Source organism: Terrapene carolina, unplaced genomic scaffold (genome assembly GCF_002925995.2).
Source record: "Terrapene carolina triunguis isolate 2854851 unplaced genomic scaffold, T_m_triunguis-2.0 Scaffold66, whole genome shotgun sequence".
Classification (NCBI taxonomy): Eukaryota; Metazoa; Chordata; order Testudines; family Emydidae; genus Terrapene; species Terrapene triunguis.
The window spans coordinates 31817960-31834564 of NW_020664417.1; the positions used below are offsets into that span (position 1 = coordinate 31817960).

A 16605-nucleotide genomic window follows, 5' to 3' on the forward strand; every position below is an offset into this window, starting at 1 on the left:
AAATCATTTTTATATATAGAAGTTTATTCCGCCCACAAGGAATCAGTTCTTGGTGAAATTCAGTCAGTATAGATATGGTAAACTCTTAACTATATTTATTTAAGAAAATAACATGTCTATGTCCCTCATACTAGGATAAGGTCTATAAGAAACAAATGTAACATTAGCTACCATATAATGAAGAAAAGACAAAACAATAATCTTAAATTCTAAATATACAGCAAATTAAAAAAAAAAATCTTTCTTATGGGTTTTGTCTTGATCCAAAACTTATCTCTTGAAATGTAATGAAACTCTAATAAATGGCTCTACGTAAGTTGAATAGTTGAATGATTGTGGGAATGTATCTGAAACATGACAGCTTCTGATTTTTCAATAGAAAAAGTTATACAAAACTTCAAACTACTAGTCTATACTGTTAAAAATCATTACAGTATACAGCTAAAGGTTGGTTACAAGAGTCTTTATTTTGCAAACTATACATAACAGTAAAAAAGAAAATGCATTATACTTTTTAATATTACATAAGATAAACATTAAATTTAGTATTTAAATGTGTAGAAATCAAATGCAAAGAATAAACTGATTTTCCTGCCATTTAACTGCAGATGAAAATCAGGGAAACCAGTGATCCACTGTTGAAATTACACAATCAGTTGTGTAATATTACATAGGTTGTTTCAGTTTTATTGTGGGCAGAAAGCCATATAGGTCTGATATGCATGAAGGTGTTGGAATTCCAAAACGTCTACACAATTAATTAACATGCTAACATAAATACAGTGATTAAAATAATTTTCTCTACAGTCAAATCTTAAGTGCTACTCTACACAATAATCAGAAGCTAGTCCACATGGTAATTACATAACAATAGAAAAAAATTAAAATAACTCATTTTCCTCATTCCAGCAGCAGTACCTATACTGGTATTAATTTGGTAATTGGGTGTGCTTAGCTATTGCCTAACAGCCTATATTGGTATGCATGCTAAAACCTCTCTATTTCTATTTTTGCAAGGCACCTTACCATACGTTCTCTAAATTTCTGCACTAATAACAGAAAAGGAGTTGAATTAAGATAAAGATGAAAACTATTTTCTGAAATAGAAAAACTAAGTGGTATGGTTAGGGGGGTTTAGAACTGTCTTGGGGAAAGTTCCAGTACTCTCAAGTACAGTAATGTTTAAATGTACTATATTTTACACAAAGTTTTTCAATTTAAAATATTTTATGCTAATCTTCTGGTTAGAGATATAGAAATAAAAAAGGGTAAAATCATCATGCTGCTTGAGTAAATAATGAAGTCTATATGAGTTTGACATTAAAAGAAAAATGAAAAAAAGGACAACAAAAGTTTAGATTTGTAGAATCAATACTTGTCCATGTTTACTGCTTTTGATAAACATCCTTTCAAGAACCTAGACATTTCCTAATCAAAAATATAACTATAAATGCAAACACAAAGGAGGGCCTTACATTATTTTCTCCTATGTGACAGTCACAGCACACCTCTGGTTAAAGGTTTGTGAGATGCTACTTGTGTGTTGAAATTTCTATTGTAATAAGTTGTCAATTCAGGTCATGCACAATTATGAAATCTACTACATGGCTTAAATCACTTGCAAAGTTAAAGCCGCCTTAACATATAACTGAGCTCATGTTTAATGAGGCCACCCAAAGTTCCAAACAATATAATTTTCATGGAAGTTTTTAAAAGTTTGGTTGTCCTTGCACATTTATTTTTGTAGTAGCACATCACATTTCCTTCTTCAGGCTAGACTTCCAATGTGTTTTCTTCTGTTCAAAGGCATATAAAAACTCAAAAGCACATAATATAATGATTCTTATTTAAACAAAGAAAGTCTATGACTCCAGCTGCAATATTTGAAATAATCATACAAAATATACACGTTGTTTAGAATCCTTTTGATCTTGGAGAGCAAAGGAATTTTCTATGAGATGTCACCTTTTGAATTTTAGAAAGGAAGAATTCATTGACCTCTAATATTGTCAAATGTATCCATCATGATCGTCATCATCCACATCATCATCGCCTTCATCCTCATCATCATCCTCATCATCAATTTCATCTTCATCATTCATTATATCGTCTTCATCATCCTCATCATCTGTCCATTCATGAAAATCACCACTGGCAAAATCGCCTGAGATCTCTAAATCAATAGCTAAAAAAAAGTGTAAAAATTACACTATAGTGATAGGAACACATGGTTACAGAACTAGCTGGCTTCAGGTCAGTTGATTTAAATAAAATAATGAGGTAAAGTAAAGTAATACCACTGATATCAATAGTTCCTGATGTTCACAGAAGGAACTACTTTTTTTACACAGTATAATTACACTGTGGAACTCACTGCCACAAAGTTGTTGAGGCCACAAACTCATTAAGATTAAAAAAGGATTAAATATTTATCTGGCTCTCAAGAATATCCAAAGTTAGCATTAATGATAACAATATTTTGGATGGAAATGGTTCAAGCTAATCTCTCACTATTAGAGATCAGGATGAGGCTAATATAGGGGGCAGTTAAATCCACATATCCCTACTGTGGGGTTCCTACATCACCTTCTGAAATGCCCGGTACTGGCCTCTGTCAGAGACAGGATACTGGACTAGATGGACCTTGAGTATGATCCAGTATGGCAATTCTTATGTTCCTTTTACTGTGTATATTAGCCCACTGTTCCAGTGCCAGGGCTTTTTCTTAGTCTTAAATTGCAAGTGTAAAACTTCCATTTTGGCTTCAAATTGTGGGGTGTCAATTTAAATAATTATGAGATATAAGCTACTCTTTAGTGAGCACTTTGATTGGTGTTAGAGAGAGGTGATCTCTTTTGCTTAGGTACCTATTTGCAATGGCTCCTGAGAAGCTTGTTGTAAGTGAGTGGGGTCACTTGCTGCAAATTCAGGTATACACTGAATAGGTAGCAAACAGGAGATCTGAAGGGGTATTAGGGTAGCATGAGACTTTCTAGGGACTGCAGCTAAAACTAAATAAATCCCCCAATAATTTTTTTTAAGAAAATACGTTATTGGAACTCTAGAATTCTGATTACAGGCTGGGGACAAAAGGTCAGGGAAAGGTAGGAAGGCTAGGAGGAAGTCGCAGGAAGCCAGTGCTTCAAAAACTTCTGCTAAGTCCCTGCCAACCAGATTGTAATTAAAGAACTGTTGAGTTGAGTTCAATAGAATGTTGGGTACCCAACTTGATTTTATCAGGTACTGCTGGGGCTGGTAGTGCTTTATTTTAACTATCCTATTCAGAGCAGAATAAGCACTATCCACATTACTTGGTAGATAGGCTGTCTCTATTTATAACTATCAGCATGATAGATGCTACAGAAATTAGTGAAATAAATAAATAAAAATAATTACAAATTGACTTCTAAATCTGTGTTGTTTGGTCCCAGTCCTATTGTCACTGAAGACATTAAGAGCTTGACCACTGACTTCAAAGGGAAGAGAGAGTCTAATTCAATAATGAGCAAGAATTCTTCCACTTACCACAGTCTGCAGCACCATTTGTTCTGGAACCTGTTACCTCATTACCATATCTGTCAACACACCAGCACTGCCCTGCACTTCCATGGCATTGACTTGGTTTGTAATACCCATCTTCATCACATAATGGGATGTACTGCCCTATGATACATAAAGATTAAATTATAACATTAGCAGTCACCTGTACAGAATAAACCAATATTCTACATTACACCAGAAGCGAAATAAAAAATAAACAACCGTGTCTTATCTCTGTTCAATGTCCTCCCTGATTGACTTACTCTCTGTTACTGAGGTCAGCCAAGAAGAGTTTTATACGTAATACATTTGCCCCTTCCTCCTTATTCATAGAGGGAGAGCAGCTATCAAATATGTGAGCCTCTCTTTGACTAATCTCAAGAATGGACATGCCCAGTCCATTAAGGAGTATCCTCTTTCCTCTTTCAAGCTGCTCATTGATTCTCTCACATCTGCTTCTTACTATACATCAGACTCCCTGAATGTCATAGCCAAAATCTTGAACGCCATATGTTGACGCCAGACTAGATAGGGAGTAGCTCAGATGTCTAAATGTTAAGTTCTGCAACCTGTGCTGCCATGGCTTCAATGCTATTGTTACTCGAGCTAGGTAGATCAAAGCTAGTTTGGGTATGTCTGCACATACTTCGGACACATCTCTGACTTCAGTATAGATGTAATCTCTGTCAACTATTCTGGTGATTCAAAAGAAAGTATAGAATTCATTGTATTCTCCCAAAGCTGTGTTGATAATGCAGTGCTAAAATGAGCAAAAACAAAAAACATGTATTTCTGTGACTAAAGTAAGCAGCTGTGATTTGAAATATGCTCACAGAGCAAACCTGTGAAGTAAGAGGGCACATTTTTAAGTAGTACTTTTTCAGAGTAGACACACTCTTTAAAGTACAAATATGGGAGTTTTTAGCAATGAATGAATATAATTTTTGTTCTATATATTTATTTTAACAGACACATTTTTTAGGTTTTTCTCCTTTGGTAGTCACACTATGTCTTACTGAACAGTCCTAATTAATGGTAGTCACAGCTTGGGTGAAATCTTGTCAATGGGAGTTTTGCTATTGACTTCAATGGGGTCAGAATTTCACCCCTGGAACCTAGCCATGCTAGTCATTGGTTTGGATGCTTGCAGTTCTTCAGATTTTTAATTTCACCAAAATCGAATAGTAGTTTTTTAGTGAACTAGGAACCTTAAGCTAAATACTGTAACAGTAAAATGTTGATAACAGATTACATTTATTTGCCTATTTAACTCATATTTACAAAATACCTAGGCAAATGGACCATGTAAATGAACCCTTGTACAAAGCTCCACTGAAATTAACAGGTCAATTGCAAGCACAGCAATTATAGAGTTATAGAATCAGAACCGTAATTTTTTATTTTTAGGTAAAAGGCAAAATAATTCTGTAATAATTTTGTCCTTGAAATAATCAGATGTTCTTTGAAGAACTGTAAATGGTAACTAAATCACAATTAAAATGTATTGTCAGTACTGTAAAATGCATGAGATATTTTTAATCAGAGTAATTTAAAACTATCATCTCAAATGGGTTTGCCTATGTCTTTTACTCCAGCTTTTATAAAGACTGCTAATGCTGAAATTTAGATTTTATATCCAAAATAAAAGTTATGGAAATGAAACATTTTTGATACAATATGGAATTTTTCATAACAAAGATTTCAATTACTTACATAAATATAAGAGTTAGATATCAGCAAAAATGTTAATTTAGGATTGCTTAAGTCTTTTTTCCTAATAACTGTAAAAATGTACAGTCTATCAGGGTAATAAAATGGATGTAATATCTTTCAGTAGGTAATGTAATAAAACTAAGTTTAATAGCTTTCAAAAACTTCATAAATTTTGTTGCTGGAATTTAGTGCGGTCTATCTTTGTTGGATTAATATTGATTTTATGTAGCTGTTTCACTAGGGTTATTTATGTAAGCAATAAAACCTTCAAAAGAATGATCTATGGCTCACCTAGGAGCTTCTTTCCTCCTTGCTGCTTCTGAATGTTGCTGAGCTCTGTCTGGCAAGGTGGGTCTGAAATGACATTAAAATGTTAACTAGATTACATCTGATCAAAGGAAGAAAGTTGAATGATGGAGTTTTCAACAGTTTTTATACTCCAGGTTTCTTCTAATTATTGCCATTAAGAAACATATACATCCTCCCTTAGTAGAGTTTCCATTTCACATACTCAGACTAGACCTTTCCAAAGCTGCACCTGAGAAAGAGCGTTTTTAACCTACATATCAAAGCCTGATATATCTAATAAGACAACCTGAAAAAAAAAGAGTACTTGCACCTAGCTAGAAAGACACATAAGAAATTGATAGATAAGGGGGAGTTGTGTATGTGTTTGTGTGTATGTGTACTCAGAAAATAGGGCGTGTATTAATGTTAAATATTAGATTGTCCAAAATTGCCATGCTCTTTCTGAGGCCATAAAAATCATTGTCTCTTGTAAGAAGATCCCCTAAATGTGAACATTTTTAAGGAAACCTTTTCATATGAGATTTTAAGATAAAGCACATGTGCAGTAAACCAAACTGTATATTCATGGATGGAACGTGTATATCATGTTAGCATGAAAGTTGTAAAAGTTATCCCTTAAATATCCCTTTAAGGCAGTTTAGATATTACAGTGTTGGGCACTGTGTAAGAGTACAATGCAACTTCTATTGAAGCCAATAGGAAAACTTCCATTAACCCTCACTGCGAGTAGGATTGGACTTTAACAACCGAAAATAGATGAGAAAATAGAATGTAAATTCAGGGTGCAGATGTGCAGTGAAGGAAAAAATGTTCTAGAGCTAGATTCTGGCCTCAGATGTAGGTAATTCTATTAATATGTGCAGTTAAAAGCAAGATTGACCAACTTTCCTTTAATAAATATATTTCCCAAATGTTTTGATACCAAAGGATATGATCTATATCATAGTGGTGACAAGAATAAGTAAATGAACTCTTTCTATTAATAAAGTAACTGAGTCACCACTTTCTCTGTTGAAATTTGTAGGATTTTGGTTCTAATATGGCAATTTAAGGCCCCAATTTTGCAGACCCCTGTATCCACACACAAGCTGAAGGACTGAGGCTTAGAAATAACTGAAATCTAACTAAATAATTAGAGATGGCTCTGAGCTGCAGAATATGGATTCAAATTCTCAATTCCCCAAACTTCAGGGTTATGGTTTGCTCAATTCTTCAAAAACAATATTTAATTTTCTGTGACTATGAAACTTATCTCTAAAAAGCTAAAGTCAGAGCACTACAGGCACTTCCTTGAAAAAAAAGAAAGACGTGAATGCATGTATACTACTGTACAGAAAGATAGAGAATGAAGGCTAGTACTTCTCTTTGAACACTGCATATGCCATATAAGAAATTACAGGGTCACTATTGAGGCATTTTCCTTTCGGAATCAGTAGTATTCTTGTGGCATGTAGTCTGAGGTCAATGGAGCTTGTAGGACAGATGACATGGAGTATGCTTTTAGCCTAGATTGTCCCCAAGGCAATATCCTATGAAATCTCAAATTCAATCAATACTAACTTATTTAAATAAACAGCCTATCATGCTTATTTAGTGACAGGGTAGCCTCATGTGTGGTATAGAAGCTATATATATCAGCAGCCCTTTTGTATTATTCATGAGATCTGATCTAACAGAATAAATACAAACTGGAATCCAATAGCGACCTCTCATACAGATCAGGCTGTATTTACCCTTGGCTTTACATTTGAAATGACATTTTAAATTGTCTTTTAAGAAGATACATATGTATGAGCTTAGAAAGGTTGCGGTTAAAATTCTAGCCCCACTGAGGTCAATGGACGTTTTGCCATGGACTTCAGTGGGGCCAGGATTTCACCCTAAATATGCCATGATTCTGTTTGGAATAAAATCCCTAAAAACTGCCTCTTCTTCTAAGATGCTGCTCACAGGGATCTTAGAGCAAGAAAGAATGTCCAAGGGATGTATTTTCTCTGGAATCAAACATTGAAATTCTCTGGCTCTGAACCCAGCTAAACTCCTGAGCATCACTGGATGTTTTCTACCTTTACAGGAACAGTCAATGAACATTATCTTGTATTTTAAAATACACCTCTACCCCGATATAACGCTGTCCTTGGGAGCCAAAAAATCTTACCGCGTTATAGGTGAAACCGTGTTATATCGAACTTGCTTTGATCCACTGGAGCGCACAGCCCCGCCCCCCCCGGAGCGCTGCTTTATCGCGTTATATCCAAATTCGTGTTATATCGGGTCGCGTTATATCAGGGTAGAGGTGTATAGCCATTTATTTTTAATGGCTTCTGATTTTGAGAAATGTTTTTATGGGAACTGAAGCTACTCAGCACTTGCGGATATTTACCATCTTTCAGAAAAAGTTCCGCTATCATTCATGTTGGTTACAGATATTAACTGTTAACTGCTCATTTTTACCACTGTTATTCCTCATGTTTTATATAAGTTTGAACTATAACCCTTCAGAAATTGCTTCTTTCCCACACCTAGGACTTAAAGACAAGGGTCCAGATATCTAGTGATTATCATTAACATACACAAGTATGTAAAGTATAGGCTATGAGTAATGTCTTTTAACTTCGCTAAAAGCTGCTATATCTCAGACTTGTTATTGCATATGGGTACATCCATTTATTTTAAGTGTTTGAAATTCTGCTGTCCATACAACTGAGATAATATTGGGGAAATGGAAGAAAAGAAGGGTGATACACAACTTCCAAAAAAGATGGGTAATGTGCTGAATGAGAAGGACCTTGCCCAATAAAGTATATGTATTGTGCTCTAGGGAAAAAATCCGAAAACAGGAACACAAAGATACACATACAAAAGTTGATGCGGGGCAGTTTTAATATTATGTACTGAGCCTAAATAATCCTCATCACTTATCACAATAGATCTAAAATGAATAATTAGAAAATATGAAATACCACTAAGCAATAAGAAAGGTAACAGTATGGGTAAATTACTTACCTGTAATTCTGCTTCTCTGAAGAGATAATCTTGCAGGATTCTCACTACTGGGCTTTAGCTTCTTAGTACAAAACTGACAGATTTCTCTTAGCAGATAAAGCTTTCCAGTCCTAAAAGAGTGGTAGCAAGGTAGAGCTCGAGCTGAATCCCTATGGGCTGACACATGCCACCCTTGCCAAGTATAAATGCTGCCATCTTTATCTTTCAGTCAGTTCCAGTGAGTGGGAGGCAATACTCCCTCAGATTGCTGGACTGATTTTAACTCAAAATCAGTGGTCTTAGCTTCTGTAAAGACTAAGGAAATGTAGGATCATTTCTTGCACAGTCACTATGCTGGTGCTCCTCTGGAACAAAAAAGAACTTGGCATCAGATGAGTCCTGCTCATCTGAATAACAGACCTCATTGCCCTGATCTTCAGCCAGCTCTCATCCAAACAGTGGAGTGGTCTAGATGACAGGATGGTGGTGGAGTGGCCTGCATTGTGGTAAGTGCTCCATGAGCCACTAACACTAGCTGTGCTGAAGCCTTTAATGCAAGAGGCACCTGTGTTGAGGCCAGGGCTTCCTGTGCTAAGAGTGTTGACTCTTGAGGCATTTGCATGCAAATGTGCCAAGAGATCCTACCCTGCCAACACAGAGAGAGGGGAATATTTAAAAGTGAGTACTGTGGGCCTTGCAGAGGATCAGGACAGATTATGTCCAATTTCCCAGTTTATACTGGACTCACTATTTCCCCCCATCTCTGCTTCAAGTGCATTAATGCAGGGGGAATGGGAAATCTGGAGACCTGTTATAGAGTCACCTGGAGGGAGGGGCTTCAACAGAAGTGCATCAAGGAGTTGCCAGAATACACCTTGTGCTTCCTGCCTTGGCCTCCTGTAAGGATTTTCAGCTCATTCAAAGTACATCTGCTTGTCAGTGATGCTTGTTGGAGCCTCTCTGTTGTTGACACAGGGTATTTTGGTGGTGAGACCACTCTGCTGTGCATACTGATGCTGGGTCTGGTACAGTAGCACTAGCACTCCATTCTGCTCCTCAGTTATCTTGGGGAAGTCAGGCTTCAGCTTTCAGGGTCTACCCTTTGCGGAACTTACAGGAATCTCTTTAGGTGCCTTAGTAAAGGCTTGAGGTGTACATCACACTTCTTCAGTGCCATCTATAAATATATAAGACCCCTACAATCTGAGGAAGATGACATAAGAAAGATGGACCTCAGTCTTTGTCATTCTTTTGTACCACAGACTAGGTTTGAAGACATTACATGGTCTTGTATCCTCCTTACTTACTATATCCTGCAAAAGAAAAAAAAAAAGGGTATAAGTGCATCGAGAGATGCACTGGGCTAATAGACCGAAGTGGTAAGCAGCAATGGAGAGATACTGAGGTTCCTAACAAACTTTGGCATTCTAGCATCTAGATTCAGGCACTGGTGCACCAAGAGCACTGCTGCCATAATGATGAAGCACTGGCAAAAAAAGAAAAAACTGTCACTAGAGTGTCAAAAAGGCCAAAGACTAGCGGTGCATCAGCATTAAGGTGGGCAATGAAGCATTAAAGCAGGTGTCAAAGCACAAAGAAAATAAGTGCTAAAGGCAGGTGCTGAAGCACTTAGATAAACGGTTGTGATACCCAGAAAGAAATGGGCCAAAGCACAGAGGCAAGCAATAAGGCACTGACAAAACTCAGGCACTGAAGTGCTACAGAAATATCCCAGAACAAATATCTCAGAAACACTAAACCACCTGGCCTGGAAGCAGAAGTGCGACCAAGAAAAGATATGATAAGCATCGCTGAGATCCAGAGGAGTGTTGGCGCAACAGTAAATGTGCAGGGAGCACTTTTTCTGCTCAAGAAGGAACTGACTGGAATGTATGGAAGGCAGTGTTAATAATCAACATGGGGTGGTGTGCAAATAGCCACTAAGAGCTAGTTTACTATCTACTTTGTTATTACTTTCCTCAAGGGTGAAACACCCCCAAACAGCCTACACATTGGGGTAATCTCACTGGATTTGCACTAAGAAGTTGAGACCAAGGAGTGAGACTCCTGCATAGATGGTAGCTTTAACAACTGTGTCTTAAATATATACATAGGCGTTGAAGCCTTTGTGATATATTACATAGGTTGCATTCTTGTATTCACTTTGAACACAATCAATAGCAGTTATCAAGATCTGTACACTGTGTTTTGGAGCTGTAAAATTGCACAGAAAAGAGCTACAAAGGTAGCTGAATACAGAGAGCTGGCGACATGACTTACAACTTTTTATTAATGGAAACTTACTCAATGAACATTACAAGGACACCATTAATCTTCTCTACCTAATAATTCTATCACAATTAACAATTAGAGAGATATTTAGATTATGCAATCCAGCAATACAGAAAAACACCAATACATTACAAGGCTTAGCATAAAACTGAAATTTTGAAATTTACTAATAGAGGATTGTGTGGGTTGTTCATGCTAAGGGGAAACAATTATGCATAAAAGGGCTAATAATAGGTAGCTGACAAAGAGAACAGTGACTCTTTCCCCCACCCCCCATATTTAGGTCTAGCAAGGGGAGGAGAAGACAGGTTTTGATGGTAGTGTTAATTTTGGGAAGGGGTGCATGGAAGTGTTCTAAATGTTCAAGGAGTTGCCAGAACTGAGATTTCACCTCATTATTGGTGTTGAGGCATTATATGCCCACTCTCAGCCAAGCTGCTGCTAACACCAGCAATCTAATCTCTTTTAAATCAGCACCTTGTTGTGCCATCATAGGTAAGGGAGGGGGAAAAACGAGGGAGGAGGATAAAACCTTGTGATGGCCAGTCCCTTTGCTGGATTCTGAGACAGGGAGAGAACTCTCCACTAAATGCTGCTGATAGGTTCGACTCCATTTTTAACTTTTTTATTACTATGACTAAGGTACATATACATCAGACCCTGATTAGCAGTATCCTGATCAGTTGTTTTTATACACAGTGTCTATAGAGTGTAGACTACAAAACTGACCATAACTATCCCATGGAAGTGCCCTTTGCACACAATGGGTGAAAAGTATGCTTTATACATACATCAGTGGTCCCCAAACAGAGGGGCATGCTCCCCGAGTGGGGCATGGCAGGGCCCAGGCCAGGCCCCATGAGGGAGTGGGAAGGGAGTGCCACCCAGACCTACTCTGCCCCCAGCTCCACTCTGGCCCACGACCCAGTCTGCAGCTGTGGCCCCGGCTACGTGGCCCTGCTCCCACCCCCTGCTCTTGGCCACCAGCTCCCGGCCCCCGCTCTCAGCTGTCTGTTCCCAGCTGTGACTCCGCTCCTGGTCACAGGGGAAGGGGAAAACACATTCTATTACTGGTAAGGGGGGTGCGAGAAATAAAGTTTGGGGACCACTGATATACACAGTATAAAACCGGCAGGAGAACCAATTAGTAGAAGAACAAAAAATTGTGATAAATTTGATCTTACAGGTTGTAACATGGCTGCACTTTTTCAGACAACTGAAAAAATATGCACCCCTCAAAATATTCATAATTTAATCTAAAATAACTGTATTCTTTAAAAAGAACTGGTTATGTTCTTTAATAAGCAACTTGAGATGGAGGATACTTCATTTATTGCAGCAGTACACTACTTCTAAAAATGAAAAAAAAAGACAGTCCTATTATAAAGCAAGAAAGATTGTTTGGAAGATGAAATCTTGACCTTTTGCACTAGTTAGTTGGATAGTTATCAATATGTTTATATTTGATAGCATGTTTTAAATAGGAAAGAAGGCAGTTAGCCAAAATATATCCCCAGAAGTATCCTTATTTTTGTTCAGATTTATAATTGAGAGTTTAAGAGTCTGACCCTGCAACATGGTAAGCGTCTTCAACTGCCAGTGAAGTCAGGATTAAGCCTTAATAATGAACGTTAATGGGACTTAAGTAGGGGATTTTCATAGGCACAAATGACACAATTGTGCACATAAGGTAAAAGTTTCAGAAGTGCTTCAGTGAGTAGGAATAAAAGTCCCACTGAAAGGCATTTTCAACTTACTTTCAGTGGCAATTAGGTGCCTGACTGCCATTTGTTCCTTTGAAAACCCCGTCCTAAATCATCTTGCAAATAAGAAGCTCAGTGGATGCATTTCAATTTTCTGTTCCGTTTCAGCTAAGAAACAGTGAGCAGGCTTTTCAAAAATCTTATTCTAATTCATTTTTTTATTTTCTAACTTATGGAATATGTCATTCAGATATAAAATTATTATTTGAGTTTAATTTAATTTACATTAGTGGACAATTAAGAAAGGATTGCCTCTAGATATTTTGAGCTACTATTTTCTTAACCAAAGAATTTCAAGAAGTTATCAAGAGTTTAAGGTAGGTCCTGAAAATCAGTGGCTTTATGGCCCAATCAATGCAAATAACCTTATGCATAACACTGAATTTCTTTCAGTTAAAATGTTATAACCTGGTAGTAAAAAAGTTAATAAAAAGTTAATTTTATAATGTGGGAAAAACGAGAGAAAATTAACGCTAATAATTTTGTCCTTTTATTTTGGTCCTTCTCTTTCCACTCTGTGGCGGCTGGTAACAGAAACAATGCTTCTATCAAAGCATTAATTGCTCTTTTACATTTTATTTAGAATTTCTTGACTCTCAGCTAAGTTTCTCCAGCTCAGCTTGCTTTTTAGCTTTCTTTTTCACTTTATATTCACAGTGGCTCAAAATCTTTAAACAAATTCATAGCATAGCACTTAAATGCTTGTAATTCACTATAAACTTTTTAACATGTTCCCAAAAGATAAAACAGTACAATAAGGTCAGTCAGCATCTGCAAGTTATTCTCATCTTTTACCTTGCTGTCTCTGGAAGCAGTAGCACCACTCATTGTTAGATATCAAACTGTCCTTGTACGTGTCACAAGAATTGAAGAATGCCTTGGTGCACTGTTCATTCTTGTCAAGGTAAATGCTTCCAAGCTCTGACTGGTCTAACAGCAGGTCATAGTTTGTATCAAGTCTGTTAAACATCCAGCCAAGGGAGTCCTTGCAAATTGGCAAAATGCTGGTATCAAATCCTAAGAGGTAAAAATATAAAGAAATCAGATAACAGTAAAAGATACAGCTGGTGCTAAACTCAGCCAAGGAAAGAAAGTGCTGTGTCATGGATATGGCTTTACTGGAATAGACACAGTACATAAATAGTGAATGTTATTGATAGCCTGTGTATAAGTAATATGCTAACTTTATAAAAAAAATCAATAACTTTATCTGTTAAAAATTAGCTCCCCTATCATGCTCAAAGCATTCAAAAATATGACCCTTTCCCCAAATTTTTTATACAGGAAACACACATTGGAGAATAATAAATGATCTACAGTGATTTTCAGGAAAGTAATTCTCTTAAGGGATTTTAATGACATCATAAATCAGGGGAATGGAGCTCGAATAGTTTGTGATGTTCACAGAACCAGGAAAAAGGAGTAAATTCAGTGTAACTCATTGCAGCCCATTTGTTACTTCCTATGATACGCATTAAACACTTTAAAAGGCTATTCTCATCCTTAGCAAGACTTTAAAAATTATAACTTATCAACAGCATGCACTAAGAATATTACTGAAAAAACAATGTATTCATTCCTCCCTCCCATATGCCTGACCGGCATAGTTAAGCCAGCCTAAGTTCCTCATGTGGACAGCACCATGTTGATAGAAAAATTATTCCATCAACCTAGCTACCGCCTTTTGGGGAGGTGGATTACCTATGCTGATGGGAGAATCCGTTTCATCAGCATAGGTAGTGTCTACACTGAAGCGCTACAGCAGCACAGCTGCAGAGGCACGGCTGTGCCACTGTAGGTTTTTAAGTGTAGATAAGCCCCAAGTTGGCAGGGTCTGACAAAATACATCATAGAATGCTTAAGGAACTGCCTGAAGAGCTCTCTGAGCCATGAGTAATCATCTTTGAAAACTTGTGGCGGACAGGAGAGAAATTCCAGAGAATTGGAAAAGGGCAAACATAGCACCTGTTTATAAAAAGAGAATAAGGACAACCCAGGGAATTATAGAACAGTCATCTTAACTTGGGTACCCAGAAAGATAATGCAGCAAATAATCAATCCATTTGTAAGCACCCAGAAGATAATAAGGTGATAAGTAACAGTCAACATATAGTTGTCAAAAATAAATTATGTCAAACTAACCTAATATCCTTCTTTGACAGGGTAACAAGCTTTGTGATAGTGGGGAAGCAGCAGATGTGATATATCTCAACTTTAGTAAGGCTTTTGATACTGTCTCACACGACCTTCTCATAAACAAAACTAGGGAAATGCAACTTAGATAGAGTTACTATAAGGTGGGAAATATAGCCTAGACTAACCTAATATAAGGTGGGTGCACAACTCAGAGTATTTATCAGTGTTTCACACTCAAGCTAGGAGGACATATCAAGTGGGGTCCTACAGGTATCTGTCCTGGGTCCAGTTATATTCAATATTTTCATAAATGATTTGGATAATGGCATAGAGAGAACATTTATAAAATTTGTAGACGATGCCAGGCTGGGATGGGCTGTAAGTAATTTGGAGTACAAGATTAGAATTCAAAATGATCTTGACAAACTGGAGAAATGGTCTGAAATAAATAGGATGAAATTCAATAAGGAATAAGCAACTGCCCAAATACAAAATAGGAAATGACTGCCAACAAAGTACTGCAGGAAAGGATCTGGGGGTTTTAGTGGAACACAAACTAAATACAAGTCAACAATGTAATAGCACTGCAAAAAAAAGTGAACATCATTCAGAGATTTTTTTATGGAAGACATAAGAAGTAATTCTTCCACGCTACTCAGCACTAATAAGGCCTCATCTGGAGTACTGTGTCCAGTTCTGGGCACCACACTTTGGGAAAGATGTGGATAAACTGGAGAAAGTCCAGAAGAGAGCAACAAAAATTATTAAAAGTCTAGAAAGTGGTTCTCAACTAGGTGGTACACAAAGGTCTTCCAGGGGATACATCAACTCATCTAGATATTTGCCTAGTTTTACAACAGGCTACATAAAAAGCAGTAGCGAAGTCAGTACAAACTAAAATTTCATATGGACAAAATGAGGAAGTAAGCAATTTTTCAGTAATACTTTTGTATTTTTGTCTGATTTTGTAAGCAAGTAGTTTTTAAGTGAGGTGCAACTTGAGGTGCGCAAGACAAATCAGACATCTGCAAGGGGTACAGTAGTCTGGAAAGGTTGAGAATCACTGGTCTAGAAAACATGAGCTATGAGGAAAGATTTAAAAAATGGGTTTGTTTAGTCTGGAGAAGAGAAGACTGATGGGGGACATGGTAACACTCTTTAAATACATAAAAGGTTTTTATAAAGAGGAGGGTGATAAATTGTTCTCCTTAAGCACTGAGGAGAGGACAGAAGAAACAAGCTTAAATTGCAGCAAGGGAATTTATGTTGGACATTAGGAAAAACTTCCTGTCAGGATGGTTAAGCTCTGGAGCATATTATCTAGGCAGGTTGTGGAATCTCCATCACTGGAAGTTTTTAAGAACAGGTTAGACAAACACCTGCCAAGGACAGTCTAGATCAGGGGTTGGCAACCTTTCAGAAGTGGTGTGCCGAGTCTTCATTTATTCACGCTAATTTAAGATTTCACATGCCAGTAATACATTTTAACATTTTTAGAAGGTCTCTTTCTATAAGTCTATTATATATAACTAAACTATTGTCGTATGTAAAGTAAATAAGGGTTTTAAAATGTTTAAGAAGCTTCATTCAAAATTAAATTAAAATGCAGAGCCCCCCGGACCAGTGGCCAGGACCTGGGCAGTGAGAGTGCCACTGATAATCAGCTCACGTGCTGCCTTTGGCACGCATGCCATAGGTTGCCTACCCCTGGTCTAGATAATATTCAGTCCTGTCTTTATGCAGGGGAATGGCCAAGATGACATACTGAGATCCCTTCCAGTCCAACATTTCTATGATTCTATAATAGGCAAGCGGCAGACACCAAGATTTTGTTGACAATGTATCTCCTCTACACACAAGCATATCA

At 37.2% G+C, this 16605-nt stretch overlaps 1 protein-coding gene across 2 annotated transcripts in view; it reads right to left on the bottom strand.

Annotated features, from left to right (window-relative positions):
* Positions 1–448: 448 nt before the first annotated feature.
* The window catches only part of SPOCK3 (SPARC (osteonectin), cwcv and kazal like domains proteoglycan 3), a 403820-nt gene continuing 387663 nt past the window's right edge, over positions 449–16605 (bottom strand). The window contains exons 8-11 of one of the 2 annotated variants that reach the window (XM_026647878.2): positions 13398–13619; positions 5545–5607; positions 3526–3663; positions 449–2185 (exon numbers count right to left, since the gene is read on the bottom strand). In XM_026647878.2, coding sequence (XP_026503663.1) covers positions 2010–2185; positions 3526–3663; positions 5545–5607; positions 13398–13619 — 599 coding nt within the window. In that variant the 3' untranslated portion in view covers positions 449–2009. The remainder of the gene's footprint in view (positions 2186–3525; positions 3664–5544; positions 5608–13397; positions 13620–16605) is intronic. The other variant, XM_026647880.2, reaches the window with a different exon arrangement.